This window comes from Hypomesus nipponensis, chromosome 15 (assembly GCF_054491055.1).
Source record: "Hypomesus nipponensis isolate SF chromosome 15, ASM5449105v1, whole genome shotgun sequence".
Classification (NCBI taxonomy): domain Eukaryota; kingdom Metazoa; phylum Chordata; class Actinopteri; order Osmeriformes; family Osmeridae; genus Hypomesus; species Hypomesus nipponensis.
Genome location: NC_140375.1, coordinates 5,725,672 through 5,747,305, shown reverse-complemented (window position 1 = coordinate 5,747,305; position 21,634 = coordinate 5,725,672). Strand labels below are relative to the sequence as shown.

At 49.4% G+C, this 21,634-nt stretch overlaps 2 protein-coding genes across 3 annotated transcripts; both read right to left on the bottom strand.

Moving 5' to 3' along the window:
* Positions 1-2,153: 2,153 nt before the first annotated feature.
* yif1b (Yip1 interacting factor homolog B (S. cerevisiae)) lies at positions 2,154-7,661 on the bottom strand. 2 transcript variants are annotated; one of them, XM_084675134.1, is made up of 8 exons: positions 7,522-7,661; positions 6,411-6,652; positions 5,872-5,976; positions 5,497-5,575; positions 5,334-5,391; positions 4,710-4,865; positions 4,475-4,568; positions 2,154-3,380 (listed from the first exon to the last, which is right to left on the bottom strand). In XM_084675134.1, exons 1-8 carry the CDS (start codon positions 7,541-7,543, stop codon positions 3,225-3,227), a joined length of 912 nt encoding a protein of 303 aa, XP_084531260.1. In that variant the 5' UTR covers positions 7,544-7,661; the 3' UTR covers positions 2,154-3,224. The 2 variants fall into 2 exon arrangements, with proteins under 2 accessions (XP_084531260.1, XP_084531259.1); XM_084675133.1 differs by having other exon boundaries at positions 7,507-7,628.
* A 341-nt stretch (positions 7,662-8,002) lies between these two features.
* LOC146257170 (HHIP-like protein 1) lies at positions 8,003-19,996 on the bottom strand. Its single transcript, XM_084675150.1, has 9 exons — positions 19,175-19,996; positions 14,644-15,299; positions 14,101-14,244; positions 11,256-11,584; positions 10,690-10,816; positions 10,282-10,427; positions 9,863-9,944; positions 9,611-9,693; positions 8,003-9,476 (listed from the first exon to the last, which is right to left on the bottom strand). The coding sequence occupies exons 1-9, from the start codon at positions 19,466-19,468 to the stop codon at positions 8,500-8,502; spliced, it is 2,838 nt and encodes a 945-aa protein (XP_084531276.1). The 5' UTR covers positions 19,469-19,996; the 3' UTR covers positions 8,003-8,499.
* Positions 19,997-21,634: the final 1,638 nt, after the last annotated feature.

Below are 21,634 nucleotides of genomic sequence, written 5' to 3'. Positions count from 1 at the left end.
AGGAGTTGGGAGGGGGGGGGGGGGGGGTACGGTGGGATGAGGGAGAGGAGGGAGGTCAAATGCCCTTTCTTGTCTTTCTTTTTTTAATTCCTTCCTCTTATCCTCAGCCAGGCAGCCAATCACATGCTCCCATTGGGGGTTCAAAGGTTATTCTGTTGTTATGGTCGGTTTCTCTCCCGTCATGCCTCCTGATAGACTTGTGATTGCCGATGTACGTTTTAGTATCTTTGCTGGTTGTTTGTTTTGTCGAGTTTCCTCAGTGACCATGTAATGAGTTTTATGAGCTTGGTCTCCTGCACGCACGCAAACGATTTAAGAGGCTTGTGAAATCAATGAACTACTGTGTATGTTTTGTTATGGTTGTTTTTAACCTTTGGAACTTACAGAAGACCTGCCTTTTAGTGAGCCATGAGGATGGCGGGTGATATCTGCTGTTCAACTAGGAAGGACTAGAGTCTTGACTTGGGCCTTAACTGTGACTGCAAACTAACAAACGAGGCTTTGCATTTGTTAACTTAAATACTTATTTATTTGTTTTGTTTTCTAAGCAAAAACTATGTTGGTTTTATATCGTTTTGTTTTTATATAATTTAAGTGCATTGTTTACATTCCATGGGATGTAAAATCCCAGTTTGTATCTTAATATATTTTTCCCGTTTGGTTAAAAATAAAACAAAATCTTAAAACAGGGAAACAACTCCGCTTTTTCTCTTGTCTTTTCAAAGAAGGATTTAGATTATGATTAGTCAATGCATAATTTCCTTTCCACAGTTTCTTCAAGATGAGCCACTTTAGATTATCAAACCACATGCATTTTCACGGTTCGGAGGGTTTTAGTCCAAAAAGAAACCAAACTTTGCAACAGATGCTGGAACAAAAGTGACCTGACTGCATAATGAAGCACATGATACTTGTGACTGATTTCCATCCATTACTGGGTCTCTCTCACACACAGACAGAAGGGAACAGAAGTTGAGGGTGTGTGTGTGTGTGTGTGTGAGCATTGTTCATCTTTGTCCCGGCATTCTGTTGTAAGCACACTGAAGACATCCCACAACTGAAGAGAGGCAGACAATAGCTAGCTGCTGGTTTCTAGGGGCCAGGGGTGTGTGTGTGTGAGGGGGGGTCAGAGGGAGGGGGGGGGGGGTTTGAGAGGGCTGCTGGGAGATATTAAACAAGAGCCACACCTCTCAGAGCAGGCCCTTTGTGAAGCTGCTCGCTCATTCTTAGCAACATCTGTATGGTAATGTGGACCATGGAAATGGGCGAGGGTGATTAGCATGGAGTCAGGGGGGCTGGCCTGGGTTTACTATAGAGGTTTAATGTCCCAACTGTTTACCAGGAGATGGAGGGAGGAGGAGGATGAGGAGATGGAGGGGAAGGAGGAGGAGAGTTTTGTATTTTGTGTGTGCTTAGAAAGACAGTGAGAAAGAGAGAGAGCGAGTGAGAGCAATTTTGCTTTGCATATTTCAAACACTTTTTTAAAAGGATTCTTTGAAGCAATGACATGAGTCACGAACATGAGCACATGTGATTCGCTGCATATTGTATGGATACCGTTATGAAGGTGATTGAGGAGTATGAAAAGCCACTAAAACACAGTTAAGTCTGACAGTGTTAAACACTCTCTATCCCCCCGGCTGCTCGTCTCACCTGAGGAGCTGCTCTGTCCCCTAGTGGTCACACATTAACACTGCATGTTGTTCACATGTTCACTATACCATCAATGGCCGCGTTTCCCCGATTTCTTAAGAAGTTCTTAGCGCTTGAGAGCTTTTTAACAAATCTGGGAAACGCGGCCAATATTAAGTTACTTGGACAAGCCTGCGGGTCCCGTTTGCAGCTCACCTCTCTGAGAAGATATTTGACATGTCAAAATCATTTTAGAAAAAATGCTTGCACGAACACGCACACACACAGGAGGACTTAAAGAATGACATCACACCCTGTCAGACACACATTGAACTGGCCGCAACCTCCTCTTCTGACCTTGAAGGTGAGGCTTACTGTCTCTCACTTTCCCTCTGCTTTTTTTCGACCAAACGTGCTATTAAATAACACATTAAAACAAATGTTTTAATTATATTGTCATCAATTAGCTAGCCAGCACCCATGGTGCTAGAATCCAGGTTATAAAGAGCACAACACTGTCATACCATTACAATATATTTTATTTCTGGTTTGACAATATTAAATATTATTAATGAATAAAAACATGACAGGCCTACACCAGTAGTTGTCTAGACCCATCTTGAGATGAGAGTGTGCAGACCGAAGCAGCAGCACATCAACATCCATCACGTCTTAAGATCCCATGTCGTGTTTCACATGTCAAAACACCGCCTCACTTCTGACACCATATCTTCCCATGCCTCCACTTCCTGTTTCTCTGGCTTGTCCTCGGCAAGACATTGATGGAGACAGTGAGACGTTGCGTTTCTGTGGTTCGCCTTATTGTGTTCTGTTCCGTACACAACGGTTTTCAAATGGTCCTGGTTTTCGAACAGGCCTAAGCCTGACTGACTACAGAGCTAGGCTGTCCAACAGATGTAAAACGCTGTTTTTATAAGAAGCTGGCCATGACATGAGCCTTTGTGGACTGGACTGGACGGACACCGGCGGCTTGCTTTGCTTTTTCCATCCGTGGCTCAGCCGAAGCTTCCCGGATGAACACACGAGCTTCTTAACAAACGCATACTTACAAACACATCTTCACAAAGAATTACACAGTATCCAAACACATGAGAAGACCAATCAGTGGCGTATCATTATCTGGACAAATACGTAGAAAGAACGATACAAAAAGACTGTTCAGTCGACAAGGCCACTGTTCAGTTTGTGCTGAGAGACAGAAACCTGCCTTGGCCTAAAAACTCTCTTTTTCTGTGGTTCTGTATAAGCTGTGCAAGTCAATGAGTGTGGAGGTGGTTACTGTATTTCTGTAGGAGGACTGGGGGGGGGGGGGGGGTTGAAGAACATTCTGGTGAGTCTTGTAGAAGGCAGTCACATGGGACAACCCCACTGAGAGCATGTGAGGAGATAACCACTGTAAACCCTTCAATCAAATCGAATCCTTAACCGTTAGCAACTCCTGATCATCACCCCTACCCCTTATCCTGACCTCGAAACAGAGGTCAGAGGTCACCCCTAACCCCCCCCCACCCCCCTCCTCTGCTCCCAGGTCAGGATTCAGGCCATGGTGCTGGTGCTTCCTGGTTGTGGCCCTACCGGACCAGGTGGTAGGTGAGCCAGTACATGAAGATGGGCTGGGCTCCGGCTATGGACATGGTGAGGTACATCCTCAGCTGGTTCCGGGCTCCTCGGACCAGGACGCCTTCAGCTGCTGCCTCTGACAGGAGCTTCAGACGCAACGTACGGATCTGGAGAGGGAGGGAGAGACAGGATGAGACCAACAGAGACAGACAGGAGGTAAGACAGAGACAGGGGGTGTGAGAGAGAGACAGGGGGTGAGACAGAGAGACAGGGGGTGAGAGAGAGAGAGAGAGACAGGAGGTGAAGCAGAGAGAGACGGGGTGAGAGAAACAGGGGGTGAGACAGAGAGACAGACAGGGGGTGAGACAGAGACAAACAGGGGGTGAAACAGAGAGCGACAGACAGGGGGTTAGACAGAGACAGACAGGGGGTGAAACAGAGAGAGACAGACAGGGGGGAAACAGAGAGAGACAGACAGGGGGGAAACAGAGAGAGACAGGCAGGGGGTTAGACAGAGACAGACAGGGGGTTAGACAGAGAGAGACAGACAGGGGGAGAGACCAGCAGCCTGGATTGCCAGAGATCCTAGACTTTCCCCAGAGTTCAGCTAGCTTTCTGACCAGCTCAGCTATAATCTTGTAGTTAATTAACTACATCTCAAACAAGTAGAGGGCAAACTGACATGACTGTGCAGAGTTTTGCCATGATACTTTTCCTCTCTGCAGATGTTGACCAAAGCACGGCTGTCACCACGGTGACGTGAAACCCACAGATCCCCCGCCAAATGCTCGACACACCTGCCTCTGTGTGGCGTGATACCTGGCCCCGGTGATAAAAACAAGCGGTTTAGCTGACAATTGCTACTTTGGGCCTTTAGACTACAGGCAGGTGATACTGCATTTGCATGATTTGTTTACATTTGCTCCTTTGAGATACCCGCCACCATGCCTGCTTGGTTGAGAAAAATCACCTGCATTTAGCAGCTGCTACTTTCCAACTCTGGGTAAGACCGGCAGAGAGACAGGGGTTGAGACAGGCAGACAGGGGTCAGAAAGACAGAGAGTTAGACAGACAGACAGACACCCACCCACACAAACAGACATCTCCTGCCAGTCAGACAGATGCGGTCAGAGAAAGAGACAGACAGATAGACAGACAGACAGACAGGCAGACAGGCAGGCCAGAGGCCAGAGTCAGACGGAGGCACCAGGACAGCTGGGAGAGAGACAGACAGGAAGTACCCTGTCGTCCTGCGTCTCACCATGAAGACGAAGATGGAGACGCAGCACCAGAGCAGTGTGAGGTAATATCCTGTCCGGCCGAACAGCAGGCCCGCCACCACGCCCACGATCATCCTGCAACATACACAGCACAAGCTGGGCTCACGACACCATCGACACACACCACAAACCAGCTTTAGAGCAGAGCTCCCAGGATGGAAGCCGAGGACGAGTCGTCTCACCCCCCTCCCCTCCACTCCCCTCCCCTCCCCTCACCCGACGTATTTGTATCCGGAGAAGGCCACCAGGTCGATGGTGGTGAGGTCTGTGTTGACGGTGACCAGGTAGAGGCTGAGCAGGACGGCCAGCACCTCCATGATGAGCCACACCAGGGCTGAGCTGGCCTGCATGCCCAGGATCTCTGGAGAGAACCTGGGGGAGGGGGAGACCGGGAGGGGTAGAGGGGGAGGCGGGACGGAAGGAGGGGTGGGTAAAGAAAGCAGGCGGGGGGGGGGGGAGAGAGAGGGTAGGTGGGTAGAGGGCAGATAAGGGTTGCAGGAAGGAGGAGAACGAATGCAGGGAGAGGGTGGTGAGGTAGGTAGACGGGCGAGAGATGGGTGAAAGGGGAAAGAGAGGAATTGGGAGTTGGGATGAGTAAGGGTGAGCAAATGTGTTCTTCTACAGCTGCCCCTGATGTCTGTACATACGTCTGACTCATACACACCTGTCTGTCTCACACATCTGTCTGTCTCTCATACACACCTGTCTGTCTCACACACCTGTCTGTCTCTCATACACACCTGTCTGTCTCACACATCTGTCTGTCTCTCACACACACCTGTCTGTCTCTCATACACACCTGTCTGTCTCTCATACACAGTTGATCACAAGATCACTTACCTGTTCTGAGTTCCAAGAGCCAAGCCAGCCACCAGCACGTAGGTGATAAATCCCATAGCTGCAGGAGACAAAGACAATGTAAGATATCCCATGGTTGGAGGGGAGAAGAAAACATAAGGTGTGGACAATGGCTGCGGGGGATGAACGAGAGGTGAAGGGTTACCTGGGATGTAGAGGTCAGGGGCGTTGATGTCAAACCTCGGGGCTACAGGGGTGTCCTGCTGGTAGCTCACCTCCCAGTTCTAAACAACACAAACATGCTGGGGTTCATTATATCTCGTTCTCTCTCGTCTACTTCAGAGATATCAATATCAAGCATGTCATTGGACATAACTTTGTTGGGTTCATTTGACAATAAACTGGAACTTAGAAGAAAACACTGGGAGCATTTAGGCTCTCACCAGGTAGAAAAAGCACTTACCCCCACAACACATGCTTCACATTAAGCTAGTGGTTGAATGAAAACATGTAGTGGTTCCTGGTGTGTGTGTGCTGTAAACAATAAACAAAGTGAGCTGGCCCAGAGGCTGTGCGCTACCTGGTGCATGTAGGGGAAGACGAGCAGGCCCAGCTTCTTGCCCACGTAGACAGTGTCCACCGCAAAGTAGTACTTCAGCCTGGACACAGGGAGGAAGCGGTCCAGCTGGGGGAGAGGGAGGGAGGGAGGGAGGGAGGGAGGGAGGGAGGGAGGGAGGGAGGGAGGGAGGGAGGGAGGGAGGGAGGGAGGGAGGGAGGGAGGGAGGGAGGGAGGGAGGGAGGGAGGGAGGGAGGGAGGGAGGGAGGGAGGGAGGGAGGGAGGGAGGGAGGGAGGGAGGGAGGGAGGGAGGGAGGGAGGGAGGGAGGGAGGGAGGGAAAGGGGTTATTTCTTGGAGAGCCTACCTGGGCTACTCCAAAAAACTATTAACATTCCAAAATTGTTAGATAAAACATGGCATTGGATAGAAGTGTCAGCTAGGCTAAATGATAACATTGTTATTATGTTATTCACAGGAAAATTGGAATGGAACTTGGAATGCACAGTCAGATTTGGCCCCAGTTCCACTAACCAAGCACCGGAGCAGACGAGTGAAAGCTTACGTTCTTGTCCATAATCTCCCTTCCCTGGCTGGCCAGACTGCTGCCGTAGGCCATGGCTAGGTTAGACATGGGGTCTGACAGCAGGGTCTGCCCAGGGTAGGCCCCGGCTCCAGGCCCGGCCTCCTGGCCCCTGTAGCCCCCAGGCTGGGGCGCCAGCCCCGGGCCTCGTCCTGGTGCTGCACTGGTGTCCTCAAACATGGGGTCTGGGCCCTCCACAGTGTTCCTCTGTCTCATCTTAGGCTCTGTGGGAGGGGAGAGGTGAAAGAGACGAGAGGTGGAGAAGAAGGGAGTGGTAAATAAAAGAAGTGGGGAGAAGAGCGTCTGCTAAATGACTAGTTAAATGTAATGTAAATGTAATGTTTCCATGGTCGGGGTTTAGGTATTCTAGATGTTTAAAAGGAGGGGTGGTTGTGTTTTATTGTGGATCCAATATGTTAGATTGAAGATAACAGAAGGGTTCAATTAAACTGGCGTTGTGGTAGCAGAAGAAACTCAAACCCGATCTGAGAAAAACCACCAGTCAAGCTGTTATTTTACTCGAAAGCCCTTCTGTAAAGAAAGCCAAGCGACATTTCCTCTAACTCCAAGAGATGTGGTAAGTCAGCCCCATGCATTCAGAGAGAAGTACAAGGAAATCACCAATACGATTAAACGATATAAAAACAAAGGAAGGTGTGTGCCCCTAAATATCAAACTCCAGATCAATGGAGTGAGCTGTCATTCGCCCAAGACGAGAACACGTTAGCATCGCTATTAAGTTAACACAGAAAACATTCACTTTAAAATTCTCAAACTCTCAAACTGGCACTACAGTACTCAAGATGAGAACATCTTAAGGTGAATACTATTATTTTCTCGCTTACGTTAGCGAGCTAGCTAGTGCTACCGATAAATGTGGACGCTAAATAACGGGTCTGCCGGTGTCAGCTAGTGTGTAGTTACTGTAGTTGTTACGTGAATATTTGGAGCTAGCTACAGTAGCTACTACGATACGGTTTAAATAAGCTAAGCACTAACATAATTCCTGTTGCCTTTATCTGGGCAAAGACGGTGTGAAGTTTTATACCACAACAAACTGCATAGCTACGTAACTTACGCTGTTTAAACTCACTTTGTGTTGGCGTGTAATCCATTCAGTAGGATAAAACACCGACAAGTTATGTTTCCTAGCAGGCTAGTAGATAACTGGCCACAACAAAATGAATGGACGGATACGGCCTTGGACCGGAAACAGTAGAGCGGATGCCGTTGCCGCCCCCTACCCCTCTCTGATACTGGCAACACCGGCCAAGTATGTCTGGCTCAGAGCCATTGAAAACGTTTTGACTGATCCACGAGGCGCAGGCATACGGAGGGAAGTTTTCTGCCGAGTTGATAGTTGTCTTGAGTTCTATAGTTAAAAGCCCCTACCAGTCAATCTGAAAAACATAATGTGTAGATCATGTTACTGTCTGGGATACGCACTCAAATGTCTTGCTACGTGTGCAGTAGGCCTAACGTTGCAATGTTTACTGTTGTCCCCATGATGGCAGTGTTGCAAAGTGAATCATGGTGCTCTGTCCTGAATAATCAGAAATAAAGTTTAGAAGATGAATTTAGGATCATAATTGTGATCAATCGTTTATTGGCACCCTGTAACAAATGGCACCCTGTGCCAAGAACCAGTTTACATACACTCTGTTGAATTTGATATATTATACAGTAAAGTACAGAATGGCCAGCATTTTTCATTTAATTAATCATCACGCATAATCATCATCTTTTGATGTATTACGTCTACACATCTCATCTCACATTGTATAAAAAAATATGTGAAAAAACAACTGTAACGTTTTTCTCAGTTTAAAAGGGCAGTATGTAATTGTCCGCCATATAAAGGTGTGTTGTTTCAATCTTTGTGACAAGGAGAGCAGCCCCTGTTGGTGTCCCAGAAAAAACACAGTCCTGGTCCTGTTCATCTCCCTCCCCACTCCACAAGTGGATTGAGGGACAGAGGAGAGCAGGAAGGTAAAGAAAAAATTGAGGATTTTGGAGAATCTGAGCTTGGATCGCAATCAGCTTGAGGCTGCATCTAAGAACCTCTTCCAGCTCACTCCTCCTCCAGGTATCCACACACCACCCCCACATCCTCCTGGTGGGAGCAGTTGTGTTTTCCCACTTTGGCCCGCTTACAGTCCAACAGCGTCCTCTCCGTCCCCTCACACTCTACGTCGTCCAACAGGATGCGCACATCGCTACTTCCTTCCCCTAGCTCCGCCCTCTTAGCCACGCGCAGCGCGAAGGGGTACCCCAGCTGGCGACACACCACTGTTGCCGCGCTGCTGGTGAACAGGTCATCACACACCGTCCCCCACTCCCCCCTTATGAAAATCTCCACACGCCCCCTGTCCGGACGCTGGTCGGCATTGACCAGTCTCACCGAGCCCGCGCGTGACTTCCTGCGCCTCTGCCTGCCTCCGGGGGGTTTCGAACCCTGGCCGCGACCCTTATGGACCTGGTTGGGGCTGGAGCTGTCCATCTTGTCACCCTGTGGCTTCAGGGGGTTGTCCTGGGCCTTGGGGAGGGTGACATTAGGCCTCAGGGTCTTGGAGGTGGGCTTGGGGGCTGGGGTCCAGTAGGCTGGGCGAGGAGTGGTCTGGAGCCTGGTGCGGGGGCTGGTCCGGGGTTGGGGCGTCGTCTGGGGATGTCTGGTGGTGTGTGGGGGGTTCAGAGGTCTCATAGAGACGGAAGAGGGCCCCCTTCCTGTTGGGGTAAGCAGGGTTCGGGGCCCGGGGGTAGGGGTGAACCTTGAGGGGGCAGTTCTCCTACCTGGGGCAACAGTGATAGTGTTTGAGGGTGTGGTTCTCTTGTGAGGGGCTCTTGTGGTGGCATAGCCCGGTCTGGGCGTCGTGGCCCTTCCAGGCTTCCTTAGCGTGTGGGAGAGGGTGAGCGGTCTAGCTGTGGTTCTCTGGCTGGTGCCTGGAGGTCTGTGACTGGCTTTTGTTGGACGTGGGCGTGGGGCTGTAGTAGTCTTTGTGGTGGTGGTGGGGGCAGCGGTTGTCGTGGGCTTCTTGTTGATGATGAACTCTGCGAGAGGGAGCCAAGCGAGAAAGAATGAACATTTAGAGCACTCAGACTGTGACTCACAGTAGCCTTAGAACTTAGCCTTAGAAGACACGAGTAGGACAGGCACATTTGTTTGTGGTGTTGGTGTCGCTTACCCTCCTTGGGGTGGAAGTGAATCAGCTTGCCCTTTATCTTGACTGGTGCTGGCTTGAAGCTGCACTTGCCAGGGGGAGCTCTCCTAGAGGAGGAGGGAGGGAGACAATATGAGAGAGGCATGAGAACATATTTAGAAATGTGGTCTGACAGTGATGGCAGCAAAAAGTTGATGGTTCGGACAGGATGTCTGAAAAACGACAGAGAACGGATGATGCTTTCCAGACGGATGCCCTAGGGTAGTTAGTTCCTACCTGGAGGGGTCTACTATCTTGTAGACGACTCCAGCCCTGGCAGTGGCACTAGGGGCCCCTGTAGCCAGAAAGTACAGCTCCCCTGGAACCCAGACAGGACAGGAAGAGAGAGAGAGAGAGAGAGAGAGAGAGAGAGAGGGAGGGCAAGATACAAGATCAGAGCACGACTGGTCAACTTTCAAACACAATTGAATTGTATCGATACACGGTTTATCATCATTAAAAAATAAATATTCATTCCTCAACTTATTTTCACATTTTCCCCCAAGTAGGAAATCAAAATATTCTGTCTTGTGTTCTACAGTGTACAAAAGGGCCACAGAGACCACAGAAAAAAACACAGAGAAAGGAAGTAGTGAAAAGGAAACCCCCCCGTCTTTCTGAAACTCCTGATCTCCCAAGCAGAGGGTGTGAGTTACCGGCTTCGTCCTCAGCAAAGGAGATTATGTATTTGTAGTAACTGTTGATGAGTTTGGGGAAACTGCAAGTCCGGTCTCTGCCCATGCAGATCTCATTGTAGTTCCATTTCCCTGTGGTCTTGTTCTCTCTCAAGGACATCAGACGCCTTGACACAAACACACACACACACACACACACACACACAGGAAATGCAAAACAAAAGTACACACACAGCCACATACCAGAGCACACAATACACACAGACAGGAAGCACACAGAAACACAAAGGCACAGGTGCAAAATTAATAAGAAATCAACAGACACACATACACACACACACACACACAAGATCGACATACAGCATTCATATGCAATGTGATGTAGTTACGCAAAACCATGTGTGAACATGGGACCATCCAAACACACACCCACTCATGAAATCCCCGAAGATATAGAGTCCGTTGAGGTTGGGCATCTGGCAGCCTCGGTAGATGTACCCTCCTGTCACAGACTTGCCCAGTTTGTGGGGGTAGGCGAAGATAGGTAGGATGTCGTCTGAGGACACAGTACACACATAGCACAGGTTTTGTAACATTTACTTTTGACATTGAATTCATTGATGCATTTTAACTTTTGAATTCAACTTTTGAATTCTACCCTATTAGCAGTTAGTCAGGTTAGTTATAACTGGAGCAAAAACATTGCAGGAAGGTAGCTCTCCGTAAACACAGTTAGAGACCCTTTCTCCACAGCTTAACCCCAATACTGAAGGTCCTCCATTTTGCCATGCATAGTCAAGTCAAGTTTATTTATAGGGCACTTTTAAAGACAACAACCGTTGACCAAAGTGCTTTACAAGGAGAAACACAGTGCTTTACAGAGTAGCAAAAGCCATAAAACAACACAATACAAACAAAAAAAGTTTTGGGTGTTCTCAGTAAATTAAACATAAAGGTTGTGTCTGTTGTGTTCCCAGAGTAATCTCCGTGCTCACCCAGGGAGGAGTTTCGGCAGAGTTTGTGGTCGTAGCACGAGAAACCCTCCTTAGCTCTCCAGCCGTAGTTACCCCCCTTCACAACCAGGTCCACCTCCTCAAACTTGTTCTGCCCCACGTCCCCACAGAACAGCCGGCTCCGCCCGGTACCGCTCACCGGATCGCCGCGGTCGAAGGAGCAGCGCCACATGTTCCTCACGCCGTAAGCGTAGATCTCTGGCAGGGCGCCCCGCTCGCCGACGAAGGGGTTATCTGACGGGATGCTGTAGGGGGCGCCGTCGTCGTTGTTGTCCACGTCGATGCGCAGCACCTTCCCAAGGTGAGTGGACCTGGGGGAGGAGAGGGGGTGGAGGGTGGGAGTTAGGGATTTGGGGAAGGGATGGAGGTGGGGGGTGGAGGCAAAGCGTAGGGTTAGGGGATAGATGTAGGGGTGGGGGTATGGGGTGGAAGTGGGTGAATATGTGGGGGGGGGGGGTTGATCTCAGTCAACTCAGTATGCCTCCTCCCTTCTTTTACTTTTCCATCCCTCTCTTTTCTTTACTCCTACACATGTGAATACATGACTCCTCCTACACTCTCTCACCTTCCTCCCCGCCCTCCCCTCCTCTCTCCCTTCTTTTTTCTCTCCATCTCTCCTACAAACACAACTATGTGTCTTGGGCCACAGTGCCTAGAGTAAATATTACACTTGGCTGGAGGTGGGACCTTCACATCCCTGGCTTCTCTGGCAGCCTCGCTTTGCTGCTCCCTCTCTTTCCCTGTCCCCTACACCTTCCCCAGGGTGGCAACAAACTCTTCTCCTCTGAGGTCACAGACAGCAGACATCCACGTCAAAAACAAGCCTCTTACCTGTCAACACCTCTCAGGTACAAATCTCATATACAATGTTTTGCTTGTGTGATCTACCTATAGAAAGCTCTAGACCGGTGGCTGTCATGGGGCCTCTAATGAGCTGAATGCAGAATCCTGGCTGTGGAAATGAATGAGGAGACCAGACCTGACCAGTACAGGCTGGCAATTCATCGAGCATGTCCTGGAGATATTGACCTGGTACATGGAATTAATTTACCGTAAGAAGGTTTGTCATTATGTCTGTAAGGAGCGTATGAATCATGAACCTGGGCATGTGGTGTGTTTGGGAACGCTATCATCCAGCAGGACTGTTGAGGAGTGAACCCATGGGATGTCAGAATGGACTTGTTCTGCTGTCAGTCAATGTTAAGAAGATCTTGGTTTTAGCTAAGCAGGCTGAGAGGGTCCAGTTGCATTCAGGAAACCTGAATCTGAACACAGCATGTCAAAACTGTGTCTCCTCGCTGTGCTCTGGTGTGTTTTGAAAAACTGGAACTTTGCAAAAGTCGGCCATTGGTGTCACATGGTAGTAGAGTAGCGACCATGATGTGGAGACATTTCTCCATAAATATTGACTTCTGAAATACCCAAGTCGTGACTCTTTGGGCCCAGCCCAGCAGACTGGCCGGTGGGTTTGGGAGGTGGTGAGCAGTGCAGTCCACTGGGCCGCTCTCTCAACTCGTCCAAGAAACTACAACCTTTTTTTCACTGCCCAGTTTATAGGAATAATCTCAAATAAAATACACAGGTCCAAGAAACTATTTGTTTCAGTGATTGTGAATCTTCAACCTACAAAGAAGGTGTTTTGTTCTTTGTTAACACAAAAAACAAATTCCACAATATTGACACTGCACTACAGGTGATTTTCATCCCAAATATTTTGAACAGAGCTGTTCCTGCAGGGCCCCATGCCAGTGTGGAGGTTCCAGGCGCTGCCAACCATGCTCTGGGCTGCCAGGGTAAGGCTGCCAGGGTAAGGCTGCCAGGGTAAGGCTGGGGCCCTTCTGTGCCAAGGCTAACACTGGGAGAGACAGTTGCATCTCCATTGCTACAGACACACACACACACACACAAGCAGACATACACACATTCAGCTAACTATCCAATGCTAACACTGAGGGGCTGTTTCATCTTTATCGCCACACACACACACAATCACATGCACACACACCCTCACACACACACCTAGCTGAGGTCATTCATGGCCCCTACAGCATGAACACCTGTACTTTCTCAGTTACAACTGAGGGTTGAGGTAACTTCTGCACTTCCAATCCTACTGAGCCCTGCTTTTCTGCTGTCCTTTCTGCATGCACCATGTGTAGGTCCCCATGGATAAAAGCATCTGGTAAATGTATAGAATGTGGCAAACACAACCACAACAATTCAGCCCAAAGTCACAATCAGTCGACTTCTCAACTTGCTGTTAGTCCTGCTGGAACAAGTGAAGGTCAGAGTTTGAGGGAGGTGAGTCAGAGTGTTTACAAACACAGGGGGAGTCAAAGAGTGCCCTCCAGACTCCCTAGCCTGTTTACAGGCCATGGAGCCACCCCTGGCGTAAACATGCATGTCACGCTACAAGATGTGCTTGATGGGGCCTCTTGTGAGAAGGTCTTTCCATCCCATTAAACCTGAACTGTTGATGCTTCTTGACACACTCAAAAGTGGATTTCTGATGTTGTTGCTGTATTATGGTTGGATATGTAATACCGTTGATTGAACAACTATTTGTCAATAATGTATCTTGTTGTTTTTTAGCTCTGGAACAGACTCTGGAATGCTAATATTCATACAAACTCCTCTTTCACGTTTGATTGAAGGATTTTGAAAGGTTTAGAATGATAACACACAATACTATATATCTTTCCAAGAGGGAGGTTTGGGGAAGTGTTAAAATAAGTGTTCATGGAATGGTTCACTGGGAGTAATGTAAATAAGCACCATCCCTTTGAATATATGTCAGCCGTTACCTACTGTTGAAGCGGTCACCTACTTGTTCTGGGAGTTTCCAAACTTGCCAAAGGGGTCTCCGGCCCTCCCCCCATCCCCTATGAAGATGTAGAGATAACCGTCATGGCCGAAGAGTAGCTGTCCTCCGTTGTGATTGGACGCTGGTTCCACCACCTCCAAAATGGTCCTGCAGAGAAACACAACCATTGACTCAGCAGTTTGTCCCTCACTGACAGTGACTCAGCATTGCATGGTTCATTAACAACAACTGATGTGAGATGTTTACAGGGGCATGTGTCTATATCTGACAGTATTAAGCAGTAAATCCCAGCCTTTGGCCAGGATGTCCTTTAAACTATAAACATGTTATCCCCATGATCTCCCCATGACCCATATACTACAGGTGTGTGGATATTCTATAGGGACCACAGTGAGATCACAGTTTGAATATTGTGTAAGTGACACACATTTTCAGATGTTTATAACGTGCCCCTATGTGTTTCATTTCATATTTGATCGTGTTTAAACCCTAACACCCAGGACCTGTGACGCGTGTGACCTCTGAGACTAGTGCCAGTGACCTGACCTCTCGGAGGAGTGGTCCAGCTGGTTCATGTCGTCGGGGTGCAGGGTGAACTCGCTGATGCGGATCTTCTCCTCCTTCTTCACGGAGACCGAGTAGTACACGTACACCTTCCCCACGGCGGTGAACCGAGGATGCAGCGCCAGGCACAGGAACCCCCGCTCGTCCCCCGCCCACGGCGACGTCAGCACCGCGCGCGTCAGGTTCAAGAACGGCCGGTCGACCCGCGACCCGTTGGCCAGGTACGTCCACACGTAGCCCAGCTGCTCCGCCACGAAGAACCGGTGCGTGCCGTCGTCGGCGTGCACCATGGCGACAGGGTTCCTCAGCCCGTTGGCCACTTCCTGCAGGCACAGCTCCAGGCAGCCCTCGGGGTCCTCGCGCACCGCGCCCAGGTTGGCGTTGAGCTGGGTGTTGGTCAGCACGTTGGGGTAGCAGTATTCGCGGTCGCGCAGCTCCAGGAAGGAGCAGAAGCGGGTCCTGTCTTCCTCCATGGCGGCCAGGGCGCTGGCGTTGAAGCTGTCGGTCAGGAGGCTGAGCGTGTAGCGGCACTGGTGCCAGTAGTCGGAGCAGTAGTCGCCACACAGGCCCGGGAGAACCCGCATGGGCGTGTTGGCGTCCTCCGCGTCGAACAGGTGGGCGGAGTACGGAGAACACTCCTAGCGGAACAGGAAGGGGTGGGGTTATAGCGCAGGGTAGACAGGAAAAGGGGATTCATGGTAATAAATCTATCTCAAACAACTTTTGTATGTATCACATCTATGGATATTTGTACCTATCAAAGGTCATCTTGGAGTCATGTTGGACATTTTGGACAGTAAACTGGAACACGGAATTTCATGGTGAAAAATCTGTCTAGAAAACCGTCTATGTGTCTTCAAAAAGACTTTGTTGGTCACCATCTTGAACAGGTTTTTATTTGTGGACTATGACCTCACTCTGAGTTTAAGAAAATGGGAGAATGAGAGCCTCAAACGAGTCCTCTCTTCTCTAAGTAGATAATGATGGCCGTCAGTCCGGTCTATATACAACAGACGGTCTAAATACAGGTCTCGAGACGTCCAGCTTCTTCTAGAGTCAAAGCCACAGTCGCCACGCCCAACATGGTGCTGGTAGACCACTGCTGCAGGCCTGCAGGAAGCAGCCACCGCCATCTTGACTGGCACCATGCTGCCTCCAGTCATGTGTCTGTTGTTTGCCAGTCCGAGCTGGAAGAAGGATGGTGACATTCACTAGGTGGTGTCAGACGTGGCTCTGGAAAGGAGACTGTATCAACGGACCCCAACATCACCAGCACAGTGTGGTGGTTGGTCCAATGCCGGAATCTGGTGCTCACCATAATTATTGGGTGGATTGCGTAATCCCAGCGCTACCGATGACGTCAATAGGAATGGTGTACTCTGAACGATGCATGGGCAAAGTCTACGTGGAGCTATTTAAGATAACCATGGTCCATTGTCAACACTGAAGAAGTGATTGTAATCACAGCTGTGAGGAAAGGAAGTGAGGGAAGAAGTTGGGAAGTCAATCAGGAAGAAAGGGCCCTACTAACACCAAGTGTTTGGCAGGTTAAGGTAAATATCTCATTTGATTTACTGCGCATGGAATAAACAAACACTGCATAAACTGAGGCAGAATAAATAAATGTCTTATCTGGATCTTAAACCTGCTAATAGCCACAGGATGAGGGTGCAGGGCACCTGAAGTAAAACCAATCATTTGTTCGTTCAAATCCAAAAATAACTGCACTTGGCTCCTGATGAGGGGTGCATTTGTTTTGTACTCCTGATCTAAACTGGTACATCCTACCAGGGGGCCATCCTCTCCTTTCAAGTCCATGACAACCAAACCCAGTCATCCTGGTCTCTTCACTTCCTTGGCTCAGGTCATGTGAATATAGACATCATACAATGACTGCTTTGTTCTGGAAAGGTTCCACTGAGTTATATTGGGCTCCATTGCGTACTAAAAGAACCTGACAAAATGCATGGATCTTCACAAACAGATCGTGTGTCAGAGCATGAAAACAACTCAGATGTCTCTTTTACCCAACTCTGTTGAAACTCCACCAGGGCTAGCTACAAAGATCCACTGTCTCTCCTCTACCCACATACACCCACACGTCATTGTTCTACAGCGGCCCCATCTCACCTCATTCACTATGACAGCCAGGGCTCCTGGGACACCCACATCCTTGCCAGATAGTGTGTTAAGATGCAATAACTCTAGCTCCCAGTTTTGCCATGGGTTTAGCCAAATAGGACACATGCTATGATTAGAAAAGGATCCAAAAAGTTCAAAAAGTTATTTGGTTGGACTTGGTTGGAAAAGAAAGAAAAGAACAAACCTAATATGATATCATTGTTGAAACAGTCTTGACACTAGTCCTGACTGGTGAAACAGTCTTGACACTAGTCCTGACTGGTGAAACAGTCTTGACACTACTCCTGACTGGTGAAACAGTCTTGACACTACTCCTGACTGGTGAAACAGTCCTGCCCTGGCAGACAATAGTCACACACAGCATCTAGTAATCCTGCTATTCCTCCAGTAGTGCACAACCAGATATACAGTAGCCTATGTAGGCTCCCCAGTCAGACTGTAGTCAGTCTGTGTGAGAGAGCTGCTGTGATAAATCAGACTGTAGTCAGTCTGTGTGAGAGAGCTGCTGTGATAAATCAGACTGTAGTCAGTCTGTGTGAGAGAGCTGCTGTGATAAATCAGACTGTAGTCGGTCTGTGTGAGAGAGCTGCTGTGATAAATCAGACTGTAGTCGGTCTGTGTGAGAGAGCTGCTGTGATAAATCAGACTGTAGTCGGTCTGTGTCAGAGCTGCTGTGATAAATCAGACTGTAGTCGGACTGTGTCAGAGCTGCTGTGATAAATCAGACTGTAGTCGGTCTGTGTCAGAGCTGCTGTGATAAATCAGACTGTAGTCAGTCTGTGTGAGAGAGCTGCTGTGATAAATCAGACTGTAGTCGGTCTGTGTCAGAGCTGCTGTGATTAGTCAGGACTGCCTCTGTTCCACGTGGCTTCTCCTCAGAGAGATGGCAGCCAGATGTGAGGTGTTTCAAAAGGCAGCGTTTTACGAGGAAACAGACTTGAAGCGGCACCACACCCACGCACGCACACACACACACACACACATACAGACGTGCACACACACACAAGCATCCACGCACCCACATACACACACTCCCACACACACACACACACAGATATGAGCTGAGACACACAGGTGAGTAGGACAGCCAGGGGTTGGGGCTATGTGTACGTCTAGCTTTCCTTCATGGGTTACTGAAGTCCACAGACATACCCTCAAATAAATCTCTCTGCTACATCCACGAGAGTGCACGTATGGAGTGCACGTATGGAGTGCACGTATGGAGTGCACGTATGGAGTGCACGTATGGAGTGCACGTATGGAGTGCACGTTCAGAGCGCACGTCTGCCAAATCTCAGCACAGCCCCTCTCAGGTCCATGTTTCCAGACTCACTGCAGCAGCCTTCTGCAGCGCTGAGTCTCAGGGTCAGGCTATAGTGTGGCTCACTTCACTGTTTATATCCACACTCAACTCTTCAACTCAACCCTTCAACTCCACCACTACCCCCACCCCTCACTTTCTCTCTCCCTTTCTCTTTCTCTTTCCCTTTCACTCCCTCTCTCTCTCTCTCTCTCTCTCTCTCTCTCTCTCTCTCTCTCTCTCTCTCTCTCTCTCTCTCTCTCTCTCTCTCTCTCTCTCTCCCCCTCTCTCTCTCTCTCTCTCCCCCTCTCTCTCTCTCTTTCTCTCTCTCTCTCTCTCTCTCTCTCTCTCTCACTATCCCCCCCCCTCTCCCTCACTCTCCCTCCAGTAGTAAGCTGATATATCCTGTGTGGTGGTCAGGTAGGAAGTGAGTGTTTGGCTGGTCGGTGGACCCTCTGACAGATAACAAGCAGCCTCCTGTATCTCTGATAACTGACCCAACAGACGACGCCATTCAGCAGGGTTTACACAGGCTAAGTGGCCTAGGGCACGGGTGGGGGCCCGGTCTCTCGGGGTCTCCCCGACTCTCAGCGCTGGATCCCCAGCCTCCAGCTCAGCTGGACCAGGAGGGGAGAACCTGGGAGACACGTTGGAGACCACAACCCACAGTCCTCCCTCTCACTTCACCAGAGCCTTCCCTTTCTCTGCTCACTCACTCAGTTTATCTCTTCCTCCTTCCAACCCTCCCTCCCTGCTTCTCTCCCTCTCCCTCCCTCAATCTCTCCTTCCCTCCCTGTCACTGTCTTGGCACTGTCTTGGCACTGTCATCCTTATGACTTGGCCAGCAGCAAATCTTTCCAACAAAATTTCACAAATATTTCCATGCCTGAGTGTTGCTTGGTTAATAGCCCGTTTTACTGTCGACATATTGGACATGTAGACAGTCCCCATCAATGATAAGCTATGGGTAAAATTGCTTCCTAAATGAACATATTGTTATAATAATCAGACAGTTTAGGGTGTGATGTCTGACACAAGTCCAGGTGATAGCCTGGTCCCACAGTACTCTACCTGGCAGAGGATGCTGCGTATGTATTTCCCACAGCTAACGTAGCCTGCGTAATCAAAGTTGTCCATAATCTGGTAGAACCTCTGGGAGATCTCTTCATCCTTCTCCAAATCGCAGCATCCAAACTTGGCGTAGGCCTTGCAGAAGACCAGGGGCTCGCGTGGCTGGAAGGGGGGCTTGTAGTCAAGACACTGGGGGTGGGAGAGCCCCTGGTGGGCCAGGAGAAGCACCAGGAGGACCAGGCCAGGTAGCAGCAGACGCCCGCCCAGATCCTCCCTGCCCCGGGTCACTGGCATGGTGGTCCTCCCCTACAGCGCCACCTGGTGGTGGGATAGAGCGAGCCCCTCTGGGGGTCAGAGGTGGGACTGATCCAGGTTCTGCTCCTTGCAACCGCTCCTATTGTTCCTCCTCCTCTTCCTTCCTGATTGCGCTCCTTCCTCCTTTGCCTTTCTCTTTCTCCTTCCTCCTCCTCCTCCTGCACCCCCTCCTCCGGCCTCTTGCTCCTTCTTTTGCGTCTCCTTCTGCTCCTTCTCCTTCCTCCTCCTGTTCCTCTTCCCCCTCCTTCCTTCTCCTGCTCCTCCCTGCCGCTACTCTTGTTTCTCCTGCTCCTGCTCTCCCTCGATGCAGGTCCTAAGGGTTTGATCCTGCTGCTCCTCCTCTGTCAGACTGGCAGGGAATCTCTTTGTGTGCAGGACATATGGTTGGTGGCTCGCCGGGACATAAACCATGCGTACTTCAGAGAGAGGAGGAAGGGAGAGAGACTGAGGAGGATAGAGTGGTGGAGAGAGAGCAAAAGAGAGACAGGAAGGACAGACAGAAGAGAAAGTGAGAGAGGAAGAGAGAGAGAGAGAGAGAGAGAGAGAGAGAGAGAGAGAGAGAGGGAGGAGAGAGAGAGTTATGGTAGAGAGAGAGAGATAGAAAGAGAGAGAAAAGGAGGCCAAAAAAAGAGAGAGAGGGATAGAAGTGAGATAGAAAGTGCACTAAACTCTTTCATTCAGCTCCTCTAGCCACGCTGCAGCCTGCACTCGTATCCTATTCCGTCTCTGCTCCCTCCCCTAAAGTTCCTTCTCTCTCTCTCCCTCTCTCCCTCTCAATCTGTCTCTCACAAACTCTCCCTCCCGGCGTCTCTCTCTCTGGTTTTCTCTTTCTCCCTCAATCTTTCTCTCTTTCTATTCCTCTCTCTCTCTCTCTCTCTCTCTCTCTCTCTCTCTCTCTCTCTCTCTCTCTCTCTCTCTCTCTCTCTCTCTGTCTCTCTCTCTCTCCAACACTCACAGGCACATGCATTCCTTCCCATGGTAGTTTGTCTATATCACCCTGTTAGAAGGACCTCCCCTCCCCCTCCCCACGCCTCCACATTCCCAGTCTCTTCCCCTCCCCTCCTACTCCTGCCCCAGACTGTGTGTGTGTGGTCAGATGGGCCAGAACGTGTGCTGGAACTTCAGAGAAATGGATGCATCACTCCCTCTAAGGCTCCTATAGGAATCTATGTCACTGTGTAATAGATAGTTTACAGTAAGGTACTCGATAGAGGCCACAGTCACTTTAGAGTCTAAACCCATTGTGGCAAAACTTGAATTTCAGAAGAATTAAGATAGAAACGTGTAAATCTAAGAAAATCACAATCAGTTGATTAGTCACACTAAGAGTTCCTGTAAGAGTGAGCCAGCCCTGTACAGCCTGTGGTTTTAACGGAGGGTGGCTGTGTGTGTCTGGCGAGAGGGGATGTCTGTGTGTGTTGTGTCCCACAGCGTAGAAACAAAATACTGCCGTCTGTCTTTCATTGCCTCTCCTTTCCTTTGTACACAAAGACAAACAAATAAATACACAGACACACCATAAGGCTGGGAACTCCTGAATGTCCGGATGCTGTTCTAATGCTGTCCTTCTCTGCTTTTTCTTATCTCTTCGAACAACAGGTGGGTCTACTCAAATCTGTCTCTACTAAACCTCCCATGTGGGAGTGTATTCACATACACAGAGTTCAGGAGCAATTCCAAAGAACTTCTCAGGTCATTATTACCATTAGAACTTTACTCTCTCTCTCTCTCTCTCTCTCTCTCTCTCTCTCTCTCTCACCACTCACTCACTCCCACACACACACACACAGATATGTGAGGTTCAGACTGACCTGAACACAGATGCGACCCTGACAATAGAACAGGAGACAACGGGTGATGTTTTTTTCCCCCTAAGGGCTCCAATAACATCAGCACTGTTGTCCATAAACACCTACCAAAAACAGTGTTGTGAAATGTACTGACGGCCGTACCAGACAACGCTCTGTACAGAACGGAAGGTTCTTTTTCTGCGTGTGATACTAAGAAAACCAATAGCAGCTTGGACGGAAAGTCAAAGCCAACATATTTGCCTAGACTCTCCTCACGCTTGGGTGTCTGTGTCCCATATAGAGGTATCTCACTGCATGGTTTGTGATGAAGGAGGAGGAAGAGCAGACTGGAGTC